Source organism: Phyllostomus hastatus, unplaced genomic scaffold (genome assembly GCF_019186645.2).
Source record: "Phyllostomus hastatus isolate PE091 unplaced genomic scaffold, TTU_PhHast_1.1 phas_contig_5, whole genome shotgun sequence".
Lineage (NCBI taxonomy): Eukaryota > Metazoa > Chordata > Mammalia > Chiroptera > Phyllostomidae > Phyllostomus > Phyllostomus hastatus.
Window position 1 is genome coordinate 1,587,823 of NW_025333897.1, and position 16,835 is coordinate 1,604,657.

At 45.9% G+C, this 16,835-nt stretch overlaps 1 protein-coding gene across 3 annotated transcripts in view; it reads right to left on the bottom strand.

Moving 5' to 3' along the window:
* The window catches only part of SAMD4B (sterile alpha motif domain containing 4B), a 42,572-nt gene that overhangs the window by 13,411 nt on the left and 12,326 nt on the right, over positions 1–16,835 (bottom strand). For 2 of the 3 annotated variants that reach the window (XM_045846624.1, XM_045846626.1), the window contains exons 2-3: positions 15,614–16,016; positions 3,378–3,848 (exon numbers count right to left, since the gene is read on the bottom strand). In XM_045846624.1, coding sequence (XP_045702580.1) covers positions 3,378–3,848; positions 15,614–15,809 — 667 coding nt within the window. In that variant the 5' untranslated portion in view covers positions 15,810–16,016. Of the gene's footprint in view, positions 1–3,377; positions 3,849–15,613; positions 16,017–16,835 lie in introns of those variants that run through there. The other variant, XM_045846625.1, reaches the window with a different exon arrangement.

The window sequence follows — 16,835 nt, forward strand, 5'->3', positions numbered from 1 at the left end:
CTGCCCTGTGCTAGGTATCTTTGTATCCTCAGTAATTGTAAACTATTGAAATACATCAAATGCACCCTCTACATCCCTGTCCTTGGGTTTCATCACCTCCCCAGATTTTTTCTTGAACTAAGCCCAAATCAGGGTGAATCCAGGCCTACTTCCACAGGATGCTGCACACCCTCCATATCATTCCTGAGGTAGGAAGAATAATTCAACTTGACTTTTTACCATTCTCAAGACAGGGCAGGTTCCCACAGCTCCCAGACCTTTATGTATGCTATTCCCTCTGCCCAGCTCACCACTCTTCCACCCTTATTTGCCTGCCACTTCAGCCTTCGCTCCGTCCTCTGCACTCCCTGAGCCCTAGAGCTGCTGCCACCTCAAGCCCAGCACCTACTGCCCTCTTCACTAGCCTGCCTGTCTCACACTGGACTTTGTGCTTGTATAGGATAGCAACCCTGCCCAATCATTTCTGCATCCCCAGGATCAGGAGGAGCCCTCAAAGTAGGGCACCAATGATCCTAAGGGTGGTAACAGGGCCTCTGGGCTCAACACAATGACTCTGGAGTAGCTCAAATCCAAGAAAAAGGAAAGGAACGAAGCTGAATGTCTTATCTTAGGCAGGGAAGAACATCAAGGCCCAGGGAACTGAAGCCCTTTTGCCCCAGTTACCACAGAGTTGGGAGGCAAAGCAGAAGAACCCTAGTCTTAATTCTCATGGAAAGGCTGATTCCTGCCAGCACTCCACTGACACCAACCCAGGAAGGAGGTCCAGCCTGGTACAGACCCCAAAGCACATTCTCTCATCGGTGACATTATCTATGCTTCTAGCCAGGAAGTCATCTGAGAGAGAGGGCAGTGCACTAACCCACTCCCTAAGGCCAGCCCCCAACCCTGTCTATGACCTCTGGGATCCTCCACTCAGAGTTCCTTCTAAGCCTTTGAACTCCTAGAAAAAGGTGGTACACTTTGGGCCCAGAAGGGCTGGAGAACCCTCAATACAGGTCTTTTTATACCTGTTTTGGTACCTCTGGCCTCTTCTTCCTCCCCTTCTCCGCCAAGTAGGAAGCAGGCAAGGCAGAAAGGGAAGGAAATTATCCTGACTGAAATGATTGTGCAGTTTCTGAAGAGTCCTGCTTAGCCCCACACTGGGGTGGAGGCTAACCACAGCATGAGAACTATAAAAACAGGAGCGCCAGCCAGAGATCCAGGGCCTCACTCTCTCCAAGAAACTCCAGTCTGTCCTTGGCAGCACCCCAAACCTACCCTGCCTGCCCTTAGAGGCCAATCCTTGTTCCCCACTCTAAAATATTTTAATGGTTTCCTGTTTCCTGCAACTACTAGAAATTGAAAAACTTCATTCTATCCTTCAAGGCCCCCCACAATGTGGCCCTAACATGCTGATTATCTGGGAGTCAAGACAGACTTGAGTTTAAATCCGGGCTGTACCACATATTAACTGTACAATCCCAAGCAAGTCATTTCATTTGCTCCCCACCTTCATTTCTATTTGAAGTCCTTGGCATAGGGGCAGGCACACAATAAACATGAATGTATGCTAGTTTTTACCCATTTAAATCCTTACACCTCCCCAGCCCTGCCAAACCTGTCTGCATACTGTCTCCTCCAATTTGCCACCCCCATGCCTTCAATCCAAACTGTGCCTTCTATTCGGAATGCCCAATTCCTTTCTCTCTTCTGGTTCAAACCCCCTCCAACATTGTTTCAGTTTGGTCCTGCAGTAGCTGGACCCCATCGTGATGAAAAAAAGTATGGGTACCCTCCTCTTGATGAGGTCTGAGTATCTCCACGAGGGTCACTTTTAGGTGGAGGCAGCATAACACCATAGTTAAGAATATAAATTGTGGAGCTAGACTGTTTGGATTTAAATTCTGGCTACAGCACCTTGGACAAGTGCCTTTCCTGTGACAGCCAATGAATGCTTATGTATAATGTTCTAAGAATGGCCCCTGACAAAGACTAAATGCTTAATATATTTTAATTACAATTATCATTATTAGTATATCCTCCCAACCTGGATCCAGAAATTGTCATGCTCTGAGACTGAAAAACACCTTCAGTTGTTCGAGTTCCCAGAAATGCCCTTTATCCCTCTATCTTTCCTGATTCTCGCCAGCACCTGGGAGGGAGGCAGGCTACCAGGACACATACATTTAACTGGAGAAGAAAGGGGCTCAGGGATAACTGAAGTGTACTAAATGCCGTACAACTGGGCACCAGAGACCCAGGGTTCATCCCACCCACTGGCATGGATGACATTTCACTGTCACTCTTTCCTAAACTGTTTTAACCAGTGCTCACCAAAGGGGACCAGCCACACTGTGGATAAATCCTAGAAATCTCTTGCCTTGAGTCAGGTCATGTTACTTTATCAATCCTTGGAAATACCACTCTCTCCTATCCTGTTCATTTCAACTAACATTTCAAAAACTCATTGGAATACCAAACTCCTGCTCACCCCAGCCTCAAGAGAGCTTAATAAGAGAGCCTTTTCAAAACCACTTAGCTGGAGGCCAGTGCAGTGGCCTGAGGCAGGCTCTGCTGGCAGACCGCCAGAGTCTGAACCTTGGCCAGTTCCACCTCTTGTTCTGTGTGTGAGCTTGAAAATGTGACTTCACCTCTTGAGTTTCAAGTGTCCTTATCTGTAGAATGGGCCTAATGATTTGTTTTTTTTGATGAGGATTAAATGAGATAATGTGTGAAAGGTGCTTATAAAACTGTGTCAAGCACAGTCAATGTTCAACAGTGTTACTTACCATTACTAATACACAGCAGCCTGAGTTACAGCTTATTTGAACAGACTGGGAAACAGATTTCTCAGAAACACTTGAAGCCGAGTCCAGATAGAAAAATCAGAATGTCTGAGCTCGAAGGGCCCTCAGAATATGTCATTAACTTAATGCCTTTAGAGGCCAGGCAGGTATCAGATATGACCAAAGGTGGAGCAGGGGTGGTAGAGGCTGATCTTCACTGGGGCACATGTGTAGGATGTAGAGGGGTGATGACTATTAAATTGCACCTTACTGTTGCTACCAGAAATACAGGCCTTGAGCTGCCATAGCTTTTGACTTTTTAAGAGAAGCTAAAATGTGGATCTTTAGGGGAAAATTCCTGATTCCTTCTATTACCAAATTTATTTTAAAAAGTAATCAAAACCAAAGTGTTGTTGAGTCTGGACTCAATAAAACATGTCTATAGGTCAGATATGGCTCTGGGAATGCCAGTTCACTACCTCTACATTGCCTCATAAGGTGAGACCCAGAGAGGTTATGTGACTTGCCCAGGGTTACAAAGCAAGAAAAGACAGAGCCTAGCCTGTCCCTTTTTAAGTATGCATGGCCTCCTGAGACCCACTACACCATCACCTGCATTTGCATTGCTCCCAATACTGTTGATGACTGGCGGCACCGAGCTGGGTGGATGAAAGGGCACGTGTCCATTTTCTCGGGGCGGCTTGTCTTGCCAGCCTGGCCCTGCCTCCCCAGGGCCTAGCTCTGCAGGCCCACCCCACTCATCTGAGCCCTGGCGCGAGTGGTAAGTGGGCTCAGGCCGGGTGCGGAAGCCAGTAGCCAGCCGCTCTTCCAGGTGGCTCAGCCAAAGGGCCAGGGAGTTGCGGTCTTCCAGTGTGGTGGCTGGGTGGATAAGGGCATAAGAGAGCAACTGGCGGCTCTCCTCGATGAAGGCATTGCTCTCGATTGAGTAGGCCAGCACTTTCTGCAGCAGCCTCATATACTCCGACTTGGCCTCTGTGTTGCGTGGCTGAAGCAGGGGCAGGTGGGAGAGCAGGAGAGACACCACCTTCTCTTTGGACTCCTGCTGCCACTGGCTGACGATGGCTGAGGAGGAGACAAGAAAGAATGTCAAGGGAGCCAAAGTGGTGAACTCCATAAATCTAAGAGAAGTGCCTATAGCCTGCTCCCTCAGCTCCAATCTCTTCTGCCTTTTCTTTTCATGACCCCCAACCTTGATCCTTATATAGGTAAGGTCAAACACACTCACTCTGCTTCCAGAGTAAATTTTCCTGGTTCCCTCACTCCTATTTTCAAAAACCTGCTGTGGCTCCCTATGAGCCAACCTTGACACTATAATCTGATCTGAGCTCCTTCTGCTATCTCCAGGGCCTACTCTTTTTATTTTTTCTTTAGAGCCCCTACCCACTTTCCCTATCAAAATAGCCTCCTGCCTGCCCTGGCTAGTGTGGCTCAGTGGATTGAGCCTAAGAATCAAAGGGTCACCACTTTGATTCCTGGTCAGGGCACGTACCTGGGTTGCGCACCAGGTCAGGTCCCCAGTGTAGGGTGCATGAGAGGCAGCCACACATTGATGTTTCTCTCCCTCTCTTTCTCCCTCCCTTCCCCTCTGTCTAAAATGGCATAATATCCTGGGGTCTAGAATCACATAACATGACCCCTTCAACTTACCAGCTGGACCTTGAGTGTGTCACCTTGAACCTCACTAGCACTGATTTTCTCACCTAAAAAATTTTGGATACAATTACAGTACCCAGTTCAGTGTTGCTTTGAGATTCAATGGGCTGATGAAGAATGGAAAGCACCCTGGCATATAGAACATATTTAATAAATGTTTACTGTTGTTTAACTGATCCCTATGCCTCCATATTTTCTGCTTTCAACCTGTCCGATGAAGCAAAATGAACTATATCTTCCTAAAGAACACCAGGATATCATATTCCTGACCAGGAGGTTACAGTGGTAACCAGCACCAACAGACTCAAGTTCACGAAGTCCTAGCCCCAATACCACCATCATTTCCAGGGCATTCACCACCTCCTATTCCTCCAGGTAAAGACTCAGCTCAGGGTACCCCCATCTTCCCTGAGCCTCTCTCCATGCCATATTCATCTAAGCTTCCACTCAGGCTAATATTCAAAGATTTAGCCTATATAGCAATCTCCTTTCTCCTGTGTCTTTTATGACTGCTGAAATCTGCCTTCCTCTGGGGAGCCTCCCCTGGCTACTCCAGGCCATAGTGATCTGGTGATATCTCCTTCCAATCCCACAGTCTGCGGGCCTGAGTCTGTCCTGTGGAGATGAGCCAGGTTTCCTCTCTTGACCCAAAAGGGAGCTCCCTAAGAATAAGGCCCAGGCTGGTTATATACAGGAGGCTTTGGAGGAACTGTTACATGTCCCATCCTTGAAAACCTGTTACTCCTTCCATAACTAGCTCAGTAGATGGGGGGTAATGCTGACAAAGCAAAAAAAAAAGTGACAAAGAATACCAATAGTTGAGAAAAGAGATAATGATCCAGGACTGGGGCCAACTTTGCCCTCACTCCTGGGCAACTGAGTGAGGCAGCCAAGGCAACAATTTGCAAACATCTAACAAGTCTGTTCTGAGATGAGCTTTGGGCTATTAGTAAGGTCCTGGAGAGGGGCAAAGCAGCTAGGTTTCCTCTCCAGGAAGTGGGTGATGAAAAAGAAAAGGCAGAGACATGGCTTTAGGTTTCTTCTCTCCCATTAAACGACCATTTGACTCTGAGCAAATGTGACCCCTTCACTGAGCTCTACTTTATCTGTAAAGTGGGGCTCAGAATCATTCCTACCTGGCACAGCTGCTATGAATTAAGGGAGACCACAGCACACAGTAAGTTCTCAGTAAACATTAGCTGCTATTTCTAGCATCAGTTATTATATCTTACCATGGCTCCTTGCATTTATTTATTTATTTATTTTTAAAGATTTTAGCTCTGCCTGGTGTGGCTCAGTGGACTAAGTGCCAGCCTGTGAATCAAAGGGTCGCTGGTTCGATTCCTGGTCAGGGTACATGCTTGGGTTGTGGACCAAGTCCCCAGTAGGGGATGCATGAGAGGCAATCACACAACTACGTTTCTCTCCCTCTTTCTCCTTCCCTTTCCATCTCTCTCAAAATAAATTTAAAAAATATATACAAGGAACCAACAGGGAAGGGAAGGAAACTGGGACTCACGATTTGGAAGAAAAGGAAGAAATAAACATTCAAATGGTACAGAATGAAGAAAACAAAATACTTCAAAAAAAAAAATCAGGAGAGGCTTAGAACCTCTGGGACAACTTTAAATGTCCCAACATCCAAATCATAGGGGTGCGAGAAGGAGAAGAGGAAGAGCAAGAAATGGAAAACTTATTTGAAAAAATAATGAAGGAAAACTTCCCCAGTCTTGTGAAGGAACTAGACATGCCAGTCCAGGAAGCTCAGAGTCCCAAAGAAGTTGGATCCAAGGAGAAACACATCAAGATATATCATAATTAAATTACCCAAGAGTAAAGGTAAAGAGAATCTTAAAAGCAGCAAGAGAAAAGGAGACAGTTACCTACAAAGGAGTTCCCACTATCAGCTGATTTCTCAAAAGAAATCTTACAGGCAAGAAGGGGCTGGAAAGAAGTATTCAAAGTCAGGAAAGACAAGGACCTACATGCAAGATTACTCTATCCAGGAAAGCTATCATTTAGAATGGAAGGGCAGATAAAGGGCTCAAGTGGTCAAGTTAAAGGAGTTCATCATCACCAAGCCCTTGTTATATGAAATGTTAAAGAGATTTATCTCAGAAAAAGAAGATCAAAACTATGAACAGTAAAATGACAACAAACTCACAACTATCAACCACTGAACCTAAAAAACAAAAAACAAACTAAGCAAACAACTAGAACAGGAAAAGAATCACAGAAATGGAAGTCACATGGAAGGTTATCAAAGAGGTGGGGTGGGGGGAGTATGGGGGTAAAAGGTACAAGGAATAAGAGGTACAATTGGTAGGCACAAAATAGGCAGAGGTTAAGAATAGTATAGGAAATGGAGAAGCCAAAGAACTTGTAAGTATAACCCATGGATATGAACTAAGGATGGAGTGGGGAGTGCTGGAAGGGTGGGTGCAAGGCAGAGGGGGATAAAGAGGGTAGAAAAAATGGGACAACTGTAATAGCATAATCAATAAAATAACAAAAACCCCAAAATACAATAAAAGCAAAAGGTTGCTGGTTTGATTCCCAGTCAGGGCACATGCCTGGGTTGCAGGCCAAGTCCCTGGTTGGGGGCATGTGAAAGGCAGCCAACTGACATTTCTCACTGATGTTTCTCTCCCTCCCTTCCCCTTTCTCTGAAAATAAATTAATTAAAATCTTTTTTTTAACAATACTTCCTTATTTCTTTTTTAAAAAATATTTAATTTATTTATTTCTAGAGAGGGAAGGGAGAGAGAAAGAGAGCGAAAGAGAGAGAGAGAGAGAGAGAGAAACATCAATGTGCGGTTGCTGGGGGTCATGGCCTGTAACCGAGGCATATGCCGACTGGGAATCGAATCTGCGACACTTTGGTTCGCAGCCCACGCTCAATCCACTGAGCTACGCCAGCCAGGGCTTAAATTAATTAAAATCTTTACTAAAAAGAAAAATACTTCATTTATTTTTTTAGAGAAAGAGAAGAGAGGGAGAAAGAGAGGAAGAGAAACGTCGATGTGAGAGAGAAACATCCATTGGTTGCCTCCTGTAGATGCCCGGTCTGGGACTGAACCCACAACCCAGACATGTGCCCTGACCGGGAATTGAACCTGTGACCTTTCACTTTGCGGGATGACACCCAACCAAGCCACACCAGTCAGGGCTCACACATGGTTCCTTTCTTTTAAATATCCAGTTGGCATAAACCAACTTCTGGCCCAGGAAACAGAGAGGTTGGAAATGGGCATGTATATAAGGAGAGCCTCAGAATTCTAGGCATCTGGATTTCCAGTGAGCCCTGATCTGGATCCCTCTGCACCTGACAGTGTCTCAACACAATTTCCTTAGGGCTTAAGATTCCAGGGACCTCTGGTCTCCTCTGTCCACACTACAGGCTGACACTTGGCCACTGAGAACTTTGCATAAAAAACCCTTTTGCATCTCTCTTTTAGTGACCTGCTTGGAAATCTATGGCTAGGAATTCACATAAACTGCTGATTCTGCTTAAATTGGTAGCTCTATGAATATGACTCACACACAGCTCCCAACTCCTGGCCATATTTAACTGCATGTTGTCTTGGCCTGGGCCTCTCTGCTCCAAGCTTCCTAGAGAATCCTTGTTAAAAGTGCCCAGGGATCCATTTATTCCGAGTCATCAGTTCACACTATGCCCACAGTACTGACTAAAATAGAACAGTAATACAGTAGCCCCCTACCTGATCCATGGGGAATATGTTCCAATACCCCCAGGCGATGCCTGAAACTGCAGATAGTACTGAACCCTATATGTACTATTTCCCCCATACATATATACCTATGATAAAGTTTAATTTATAAATTAGGCATAGTAAGAGATTAACAACAATAACAGAACAATCATAACAATATGCTGCAATAAAAAGTATGTGAATATGGTCTTTCTCAAAACATCTGATAACCAATCTGATAATGAGGATAGCTGCTAAGTGATTAATGGGAGGGTAACGGATACAACATGGATACGCTGGATGAAGGGATGATTCACATCCCAGGTGGGATGGAATAGGATGGTGTAAGATTTCATCACGCTACTCAGAATGCCATACAGTTTGGCCCTGGCCAGGTAGCTCACTTGGTTAGAGCATTGTCCTGATATGTCAAGGTTGTGGGTTCTATCCCCAGTCAGGGCACATATGAGAATCAACCAGTGAATATATAAATAAATAAGTGGAACAGCAAATCAATTTCTTTCTCTCTCAAATCAATAACATAAAAAATGGCACACAATTTAAAACTTATAAATTGTTTATTTCTGGAATTTTCACTTAATCTTAGCCAAAATGCTGATAAGTGATTATCTGGAATTTTCCATTTGATATTTTTAGACTGTGTTTGACTGTGGGTAACTGAAACCATGGAAGGCAAACCACAAATGAGGGGAGGGGCAACCATACTATACAATAATAGTAATAATTGAGCATTTACTATGTGTTAGACACTATGATTGTTTTTCATTCTCACCCCAACCCTGTTTCAGCATCCCTATCTTGTAGATGAGGAAATAGATTTGGAAAGATGAAGCTACTTCTCCAAAGTGACAGAGCCAAGATTTAAACCCAGGGCTGTCTGCCTCTGAAATTGGGAGGGACTTTACCCATAACCCTCTACTATCTCTCAATGCCAGGTCTCTTCTTCTTCTTCCCTGTTCCTGGCTTTCCAGAGTCCCTTTAGGACCTGCCACTCAAAGCTAGGAAACCTCATCTCCATCTGTCTCTTCTCTTGAACCAGCTTCCATGACCACAAAGTTTTCTCTTGGGTCATCTCCATATCTAAATATCTTCCTAAGGTGAGATAGGCCTTCCTGACCTTAGGAAGCCTTCACCTTTCCTACCCTCCCACTATCATCTGGCATTGGATCACATGGAAAGAAATTTCCTGACACCCTGTTTCCCTCACTTAGTCCCTGAGTTTTTAGTTCTTGACAAGAGGAAGAATAGAGTGACTAAGATTAGGGATAGAAAATCAAGGACTCGCATCCAGGCTGTGTCATGCAGTTGCAGGGGCAATATGCGTCCTCCTCTGCAAAAGAGGGATTATAGGGCTGCTGAGAGAATTTAGGGAGACAATGCATGGAAAGCAACTGACAGTCTGCCCATAGTGAGCAAGCGCTTAATATGTGACTCAAAGATTGGTGTTTTTCTCCCTTCTCCAACAGTCAGCCTATCCTTTTAGCCCTATCCTGATGTTCTCAGTTGCTGCCATTTAGGCCTTCAGGGTAGCCTGAAGCATCTGGGACAGAGAGAAGCCTTGTCTAGTCCCTCCCCCACCCCGGGTACTGCCAGGACCCCAAGGCTGAGGGACACAGATTCTCCTCTGGTACTGCCAGGGGACGTGACAGAACAGCCCCAAGGGTTGGGCTCAATGAAGGACCTTGTTTTACTGCGGAGAAAGGGGAGAGTAGTTTTGGATAAATGGAGGCTGACTCTAGGGAATGTGTGTTCATGTATCTGTGCAGCAATGTGCTGGGGAGGGTAGGCCTCCCATGACTGGTAAGCATCAGTGAGCACTGGAACTGGTTCAAGGAATTTGCGCAGCCTCAGGCCCCTTGGGGTAGTAAGCTCAGCTGGGGCTGCAGATGACGGGTGGGGATGGAACTTCCAGTTTCCTGCCCAGATGAGTAAAGTCTGGCTCAGAACTGAGGCACAGCAGGAGCCCAATGGATACCTGCACAATTGGACCCAGATGGTTCCCTGGAAGGTAGTGGTGTCTACGTGGTACCCTCTCTAGGATCCCCTGACCTCAGATTACCCTGGCTTGTGTTTTTGCAGAGTACACTAAGAGCACAAGTCAAACAGGCAAACTTGCCTAGATTAGAAAAATCCAGCTTTGCCTCCATGACCTAGGTCAACACAATTGTAGGCCAGTCCTTCAACCTCTCTGAGCCTTAGTCTCCTTTTCTGTGAGATGGGAGTAATAGAAGACCCTTCATCACAGGAATATAGTAAAAATTCAGTGAGACATCTGTGCCCAGCACCTAACATGTGTAAAGTGTTCCAAATATTTTAACTGTTACTGCTGGTCCTGGTTGAAGATCTACAGCCCATGCTGTTCTGGGACTGAGAGGAGCAGTTCACATAGAAGGGCATATCTGAGCCTCCCCCTTAAAATTCCCCAAGGGGTGGGGAAATTTTATGTAGTTATTTACCAAAACACACATGTCTCTGGTTCTTCAGAGTTAGAAGCACAATAAGCAATGATGAAATTCTGGAGTTGGGCAGATGGGGATGGGAACTGCGGAATGTCATGATGCCAACTCCCCACTAAGCTGCAAGATGAGGGAGACTGCATACGAGTGCCCTTTTGGCCAGGTGACCAGAGCTAAGTAGGTCATGACCCTGGGTCCTGGCAAATCACAGGAACCAAATATATCTTGGAGACTGCCATAAGGACAAACCCATTTTTATGTGCTGGGCTGCTGCAGTAATTGTGGCAGCCTCAGGCACCAGTTAGAGAGGCTGGGATTTGGCTCCGACATTCCCTTCTCTGCATCATTCCTGCTCACACAAACATGCGGGCCAGGACAGGGGCTCACATTTTTGTTTGATGAACTGTATCAGCAGAGTTTGAAAGGGGAGGGTAGAGTCATCAGAATTGAGCTCTCGTGACTCACTCAGCAATGCCCTCCCATCTCAGTTTCTCTACCCAGATTCAGTGAGCCAGAGAGGGAGGGGCTTAAACCTGATGGATATGGGGACTCTGACTCAGAGGACAGGAAGAGGAAAGAAATGCAGAAAATGTGACCCAGGAAGCTATAATACCAGGAAGGGAAGGGGATTTCAGCTTCCCTGGTCCCACCCTTCTGGTCCAAGTCAGCATCAGGGAAAAAGAGAGATAGGATCACTGTTATAACTCCAAATAGGAAAGGAAGACAGCATTGGGAGAAGGAACACAGATGACAACAAGGGAAAACCTGGGGCTTCTTCCTGCCTGTTTGGATTCTCCTTCCATGAAACCAATGCTGGCTGCCTGAGCTGAGGGGCTTTCCAGTTGCTGGAGAGGAAGAGACAGCCCCCACAAGTCATACAACAGTACCCTCATCACCTTTCTAGGTCCACCCAGAATCAGCGTCAGCATCAGGACAAGGGATTCTTCACTGGATGCACACAAAAGCCAATTAGGGAGCTTAAAAAACATCAGAATCTCTGGGGAGAAGACCCAGGCCTCTGGGTCATTTGATAAAAAGCCTGGGTGATTCTGACATGAAGCCAGAGTTAGGACCCACTTGCCTAAATCAAGCCTTCTGCATTCCCCACCTTTCCCGAGGAGATGGGCAGGTGGGCAGCTCTGATCCAAACCCAACCCTGAATACAGGGTCTCCCTGGGAGAACTGGAGGAAGTAGCAGGGTTGGTGGGGGAGGCAGTGAGACATGGAATATAAACCCAGAAAAAAAGCAGAGGACCTCCTTCATTGTTCAGCGCTCCTGGCCTGAAGGAATCTGAAGCTGAAGAACTTAGACTCTGTAAGAGGCAGCTTTTATCGGGGGATTTGTGGACTGACTGAAGTCAAGATTTAGTTTGTGGCAAAGGTGTGCATCTCAGTGGGGAGGAGGGACAGATTCTCTGAGGGTCCATCTGATAAAATATTAAGAACCCTTGCTTTAGAAGAATGTCTGGGCTCCCAAACAAAGTAATATGTAGAGCTGCAACTCTGCCTTCTTTGCACATTCTTTCAGAGCCCATAAGGTACTGGAAGAGTATCTGCAACAACCTCTTCACTGTTCAGATGTGATCCACAGGCCCAAGAGGGTGGGGCTGGCCCAGGTCTCAAGAGGTGTAAGTGGAAGAGCTGGATCTGGAACTCTGGGGTGTTCCGAGACAAATGAATCATCCAGCAGGGCTTCATCTTTCAAACTGCCTGGTCAGCAAAAGAACCTGAGTACTCATTCCCAGGCCCATCCCCTCAGGATTTGAATTTAGTGGGTCTGGGTAAAGAGCCTAGGAATCTGAATTTTAAGTCACCTCCTCCCCTATCAGGTGATTCTGTCAATGATATAAGTTTGGGAAATACAAGGGAGTGGGAAGGCCATATAAGCAGAGAAGAAATAACAAAGGATGCACACAGCTCTTTTCACGAGGCAAGCCCCTCCTAGGCTTAGGAAGTAGTTCCTTCCTTCACAAACAAAGCAGGGTGGCTATTCTATCTAAGGGTGGGAGAGAGTTAAGAGATAAAGACCTCCTTAGTCTTGGAGCCCCCACATCTTTTAGGAAAGCAGTATTCAAGGCCTCCTTAGTCTTGGAACCCCCACATCTTTTAGGAAAGCAGTATTCAAGGCCCTACAAAATTTACCTCTTAGGAATGAGGCATTCAAGACCCTACCGAACTTCTCTCTAGTCATGCTTTACTCTAATCCTGTTAGGCTTCCTGCTAACTCTGGAACACACTATGGCCCTCCCTCTCTTTTCTCATCCTCAGTTTTCCCTACATTCCCATTCACCTTAGTATCAGCTTGTTACATGCTCACCATCTGACATGGGACTGAGGATAAAATCTTGATCATATATCCATTCATTAGTCCAGTCATTCTGCAGCAATTCTCATTCCTAGTTAGGCATTACCTCTGATATATCAATGCAAACTGGCTTGGACGGGCCTCAGGTTCTTTGTATAAAGTGTACCATGTCCTTCGAGGGCAACAACAATATTGTAAATGAACATAACTTCAAACTTAGAAGTCCCACAGAATTCTAGGAATTTATCCTAGAGATGCTTAAAGGGTACTCATTATAATAGCACAGTTTATAAGAGTAAGACCAAAGAGTAATTGCGTTCAGTAGAGCTCTAAAGTCAAATTCCAACTCCACCTCTGACTAGTAGTATGACTCTGGGCAAGTCACTAAATTTTTCCAGACCTCAGTCTGCTCATCTGTAAAATGAGGAAATAGTAAGACCTACATCACAGAAATGTAAATGAATAACAAGGTAATGCACTGTTTGATACACAGGTAGAGCTCCATAAATATTTCCTATTCTTACTACCAAGCTGCCATGAATAACAACAAGGTATACATTCCTGTGTTAAATATAGAATGCTTTTCATTATATTGTTAAGTGGGGAAAAAAGCAAACTGGTTAATATGCATAGTGTTCTATGTGTTAAAGTAATCAAAACAATGAAAAAGCTGGAGGTAGAATATTGCTGTGCTCATACTTGCACAGATTATCTCACAGAATACACACAAATTGGAAACATGGAGGTCTGGAAGGGAGACTTGACTTTTCACCTTTCATATAGTTCGATTTTACTATGAATTTTGAAAACAAAAGCAAAAACTAAAATGCTCTAATAAATAAACAGTAGTACTCACTATGGTGAATCTGACATATAGCCAAGATTGGCACCCAATGCTCATCCAACTGCCTGCTCAAGATGGGGTGGTGAAGATATGCGACAAAGCGGTGTAAGACCTGCCCCAAAGGAACCCCCACTCTGGGACAGAGCCATATTACAACCACTGAACCCCTGCTCCCACCGCTGGAGCACAGGGGAGTTCTCCCTGGTGGAGAGGGCAGATTGGGTATCAAATGGCTAAATTCTGGGCCTGCTGCAGCCAAACTGGGTTATTGCTATTCACTGTCCACCAGAATGGGACTTAAGCTGGTGTGACTCCTGGCTTGAGGAACCGTCTTCTCCTACAACCATAGAGCTTCTGTGACTTGTACCTAAAAATTGGGTAAAATAAAGGTGACTGTTTCTAAGGCAAGTGGGCCTGGGGAGATGAGAAAAGCCAGGCAGCTCTGTGGCTCCCCAAATCCCAATTCTAGCAGCACTTGATTTCCTCACCTATATAATGGGAATAATGATAATATCTATCTCATGGGGTTGTTGTGAGGACTAAATGAGTTAGTGCCAATAAAAACAACAAGGTGACATTTATGGAGTGTTTACTACATGCCAGGCACTAGTCTTAGAGCTCACAATCACCCTAGAAGGTAAGCGCAAATATCATCTTGAGTTTAAAGAAGAGAAAACCAAGGCTCAGAAAGGTTATGTTACTTGGTTACATGGCAAGTGATATAACTGGGACCTAAACCTAGACAGTCTGACTCTACAGCCACCAAAGAACACTGCTTTCAAAGTTATTATACAAGTAAAGCCCGTATCTGGCTTGCTGCAAGAGCTCAGTGTGAACTACTAATATGGGAAAGAAAGTGTCTAAACATACTTTACATGGGGCCCCTCTCTCCAGCTAGCTTTCAGGTGCACACAACTCTATCTCTTTACTGGCCTCTGTATCTCCTATTTGTCACCAAGGACAACAGCCCTCCATTCAGGCCCGTGGGGACCCAGAAGGCCAGAATGGCATCAGCAGAGCCTCTTGAGATGGTTCTCTGGCCTGACTCCTTTTCCTGCCCAGGGCCCTAGGGAGAGGTTCTAGAGAAATCTGGCTTATCCATCCCAATGCCAACCTCATGGGACACAAAGCCCCTCTCTACTGAGTGTTAAGGGAACTGATATGAACTATACCTAAATTCAAAAATTTGATTGAGCGTGGGCTGCGAACCAAAGTGTCACAGGTTCGATTCCCAGTCAGGGTACATGCCTGGGTTGCAGGCCACGGCCCCCAGCAACCGCACATTAATGTTTCTCTCTCTCCCCCCCTTCCCTCTCTAAAAATAAATAATAAATAATAAATAAAATATAAAAAAAAAACTTTCTTGAAGCTATTTATGCTTTAAGTCCAACTTATCTTTCAGGTATTAAGGATAGTATAAGATAACTTATAAATTTGAAACAATTCTAAAACACCTTCCTAGCTCTAATTTCCTGAAGTTTAAGAAATGAATTAATGCTCACCTGCAACCCCCTTTTCACAAGTAATGACTAGTCTGTTCCTTTGAGCTGCTCAGAGAAGCTACCCTACGTGATCCGTCCTTTGCTATGGGTAGTTTCCAGTTTGTACTGCCCTCCCACAGGAGTCCCTCATTCCATGCCTGAGGATATCTGGCAACAAAGCCTCAGGAGACCCATAATGATAACTTGGGAGGTCAGGGACAGTTCCTCAGGGACTCCCCAAGTCTAGAGCCCACATTTCTTAGCACCATTGTTGGGTAGGCCTCCTCAGCCATCTGACATGTGTTCCTCTTCCAAGTCTCCCTCCTGCTCCCACCTCTGGGGGTGGAGACTCACCAGCACTGTTGGCCTCTGACTCCAGCAGGTGGATGTCATTGCAGTCCGCCAGGGAGTGCTCCAGGCAGAGCTGCAGGAAGCGGGCCTGGGTGCGGGTGACCCGCTTCAGAAGCGACAACAGGGCCACTGTCTGCTCACACTCATTCCAGCCCTTGAACCAGCCAGCGAGGATGCCCACCTGGTCTCGGAACATCATGGTGCCAGGCCTGGGGCCAGGGTGGGGGGGACGGCGGTGGCAAGGGCCAGCGCCGTCACATGGTCTCGACTCTGGGCTCCTGTTACCTCTTCCCTGAAGGCCAGGGCTTGAGGATGGTCCCTGGCGTGGTGGCAACAAGTGGTGGGCAGAGGACGAAACCTGCTCACATCGGGGGAGGTCTTGGTCCAGCCACGCCTCTCCAGGCTCCTGAAAAAGGAAGCAAGGGGGTCAGATAGAATGAAGGGGCTAGAACTGACCTGGTACTGAGGGGGTAAAGAGGCCTCATGTCTTCCTCTTTCAGGATATTCACTCTGCACCACTCTGCAGAGCTCCCGGGAGAAAGGTGAAGCCAACACCAGATACTAAACCAACTTGCCCTCCAATATCCAGATTCAGAGAGAGACCTACACTAGACAAAGGAAAAGATGCTGCCCCTCAGGCCTGGCTATAATAGGGTCAAGGGATATGAATTTAAGGCAGAGAGTAGGTTGGTAAGATTTTCCAGAAATGGGAAATAGGAGAGGCTGCACATTATAGGAAAAGATCTGAATTAATGGAAACCTGGCCCCAGGTTACTTGACTAAGCAGGCATATGACCCCAAGCACATGCCCTGACCCTAGTGGTCTCTGGCTACCTCCTCTGGGAGCTGAACAAAGTGACTGATCACCTGCTAAAAGGACCCTATGGACTTTTCATATCATTTCAAGCTAAGACTCACAAAGCTAATGTGGGTGGGTGATGAGGTGGTAACCCCAGCAGAGATCTCAAGGTATGTGGATAGCTATCTGATCAGTAATTGTCTGGGTGCCTAAGGATAAGTGTGTGGACAGAGACCTTTTCAGAGATATCCAATAGGCTGGAGGGATCTCACCTCCTCCAATCTAGCTCACCCACTCTAGAAAAGGTGCAGATATAATGTCTAAGAACCCATCAATCTCTACTGAGGTGAATCTCTCCCAGTCCTCTTCTTCATTCCTCTGAAGACTAATCTTGACCCAAGTCTTCTGGGTTGAGAAGTCTCCTTG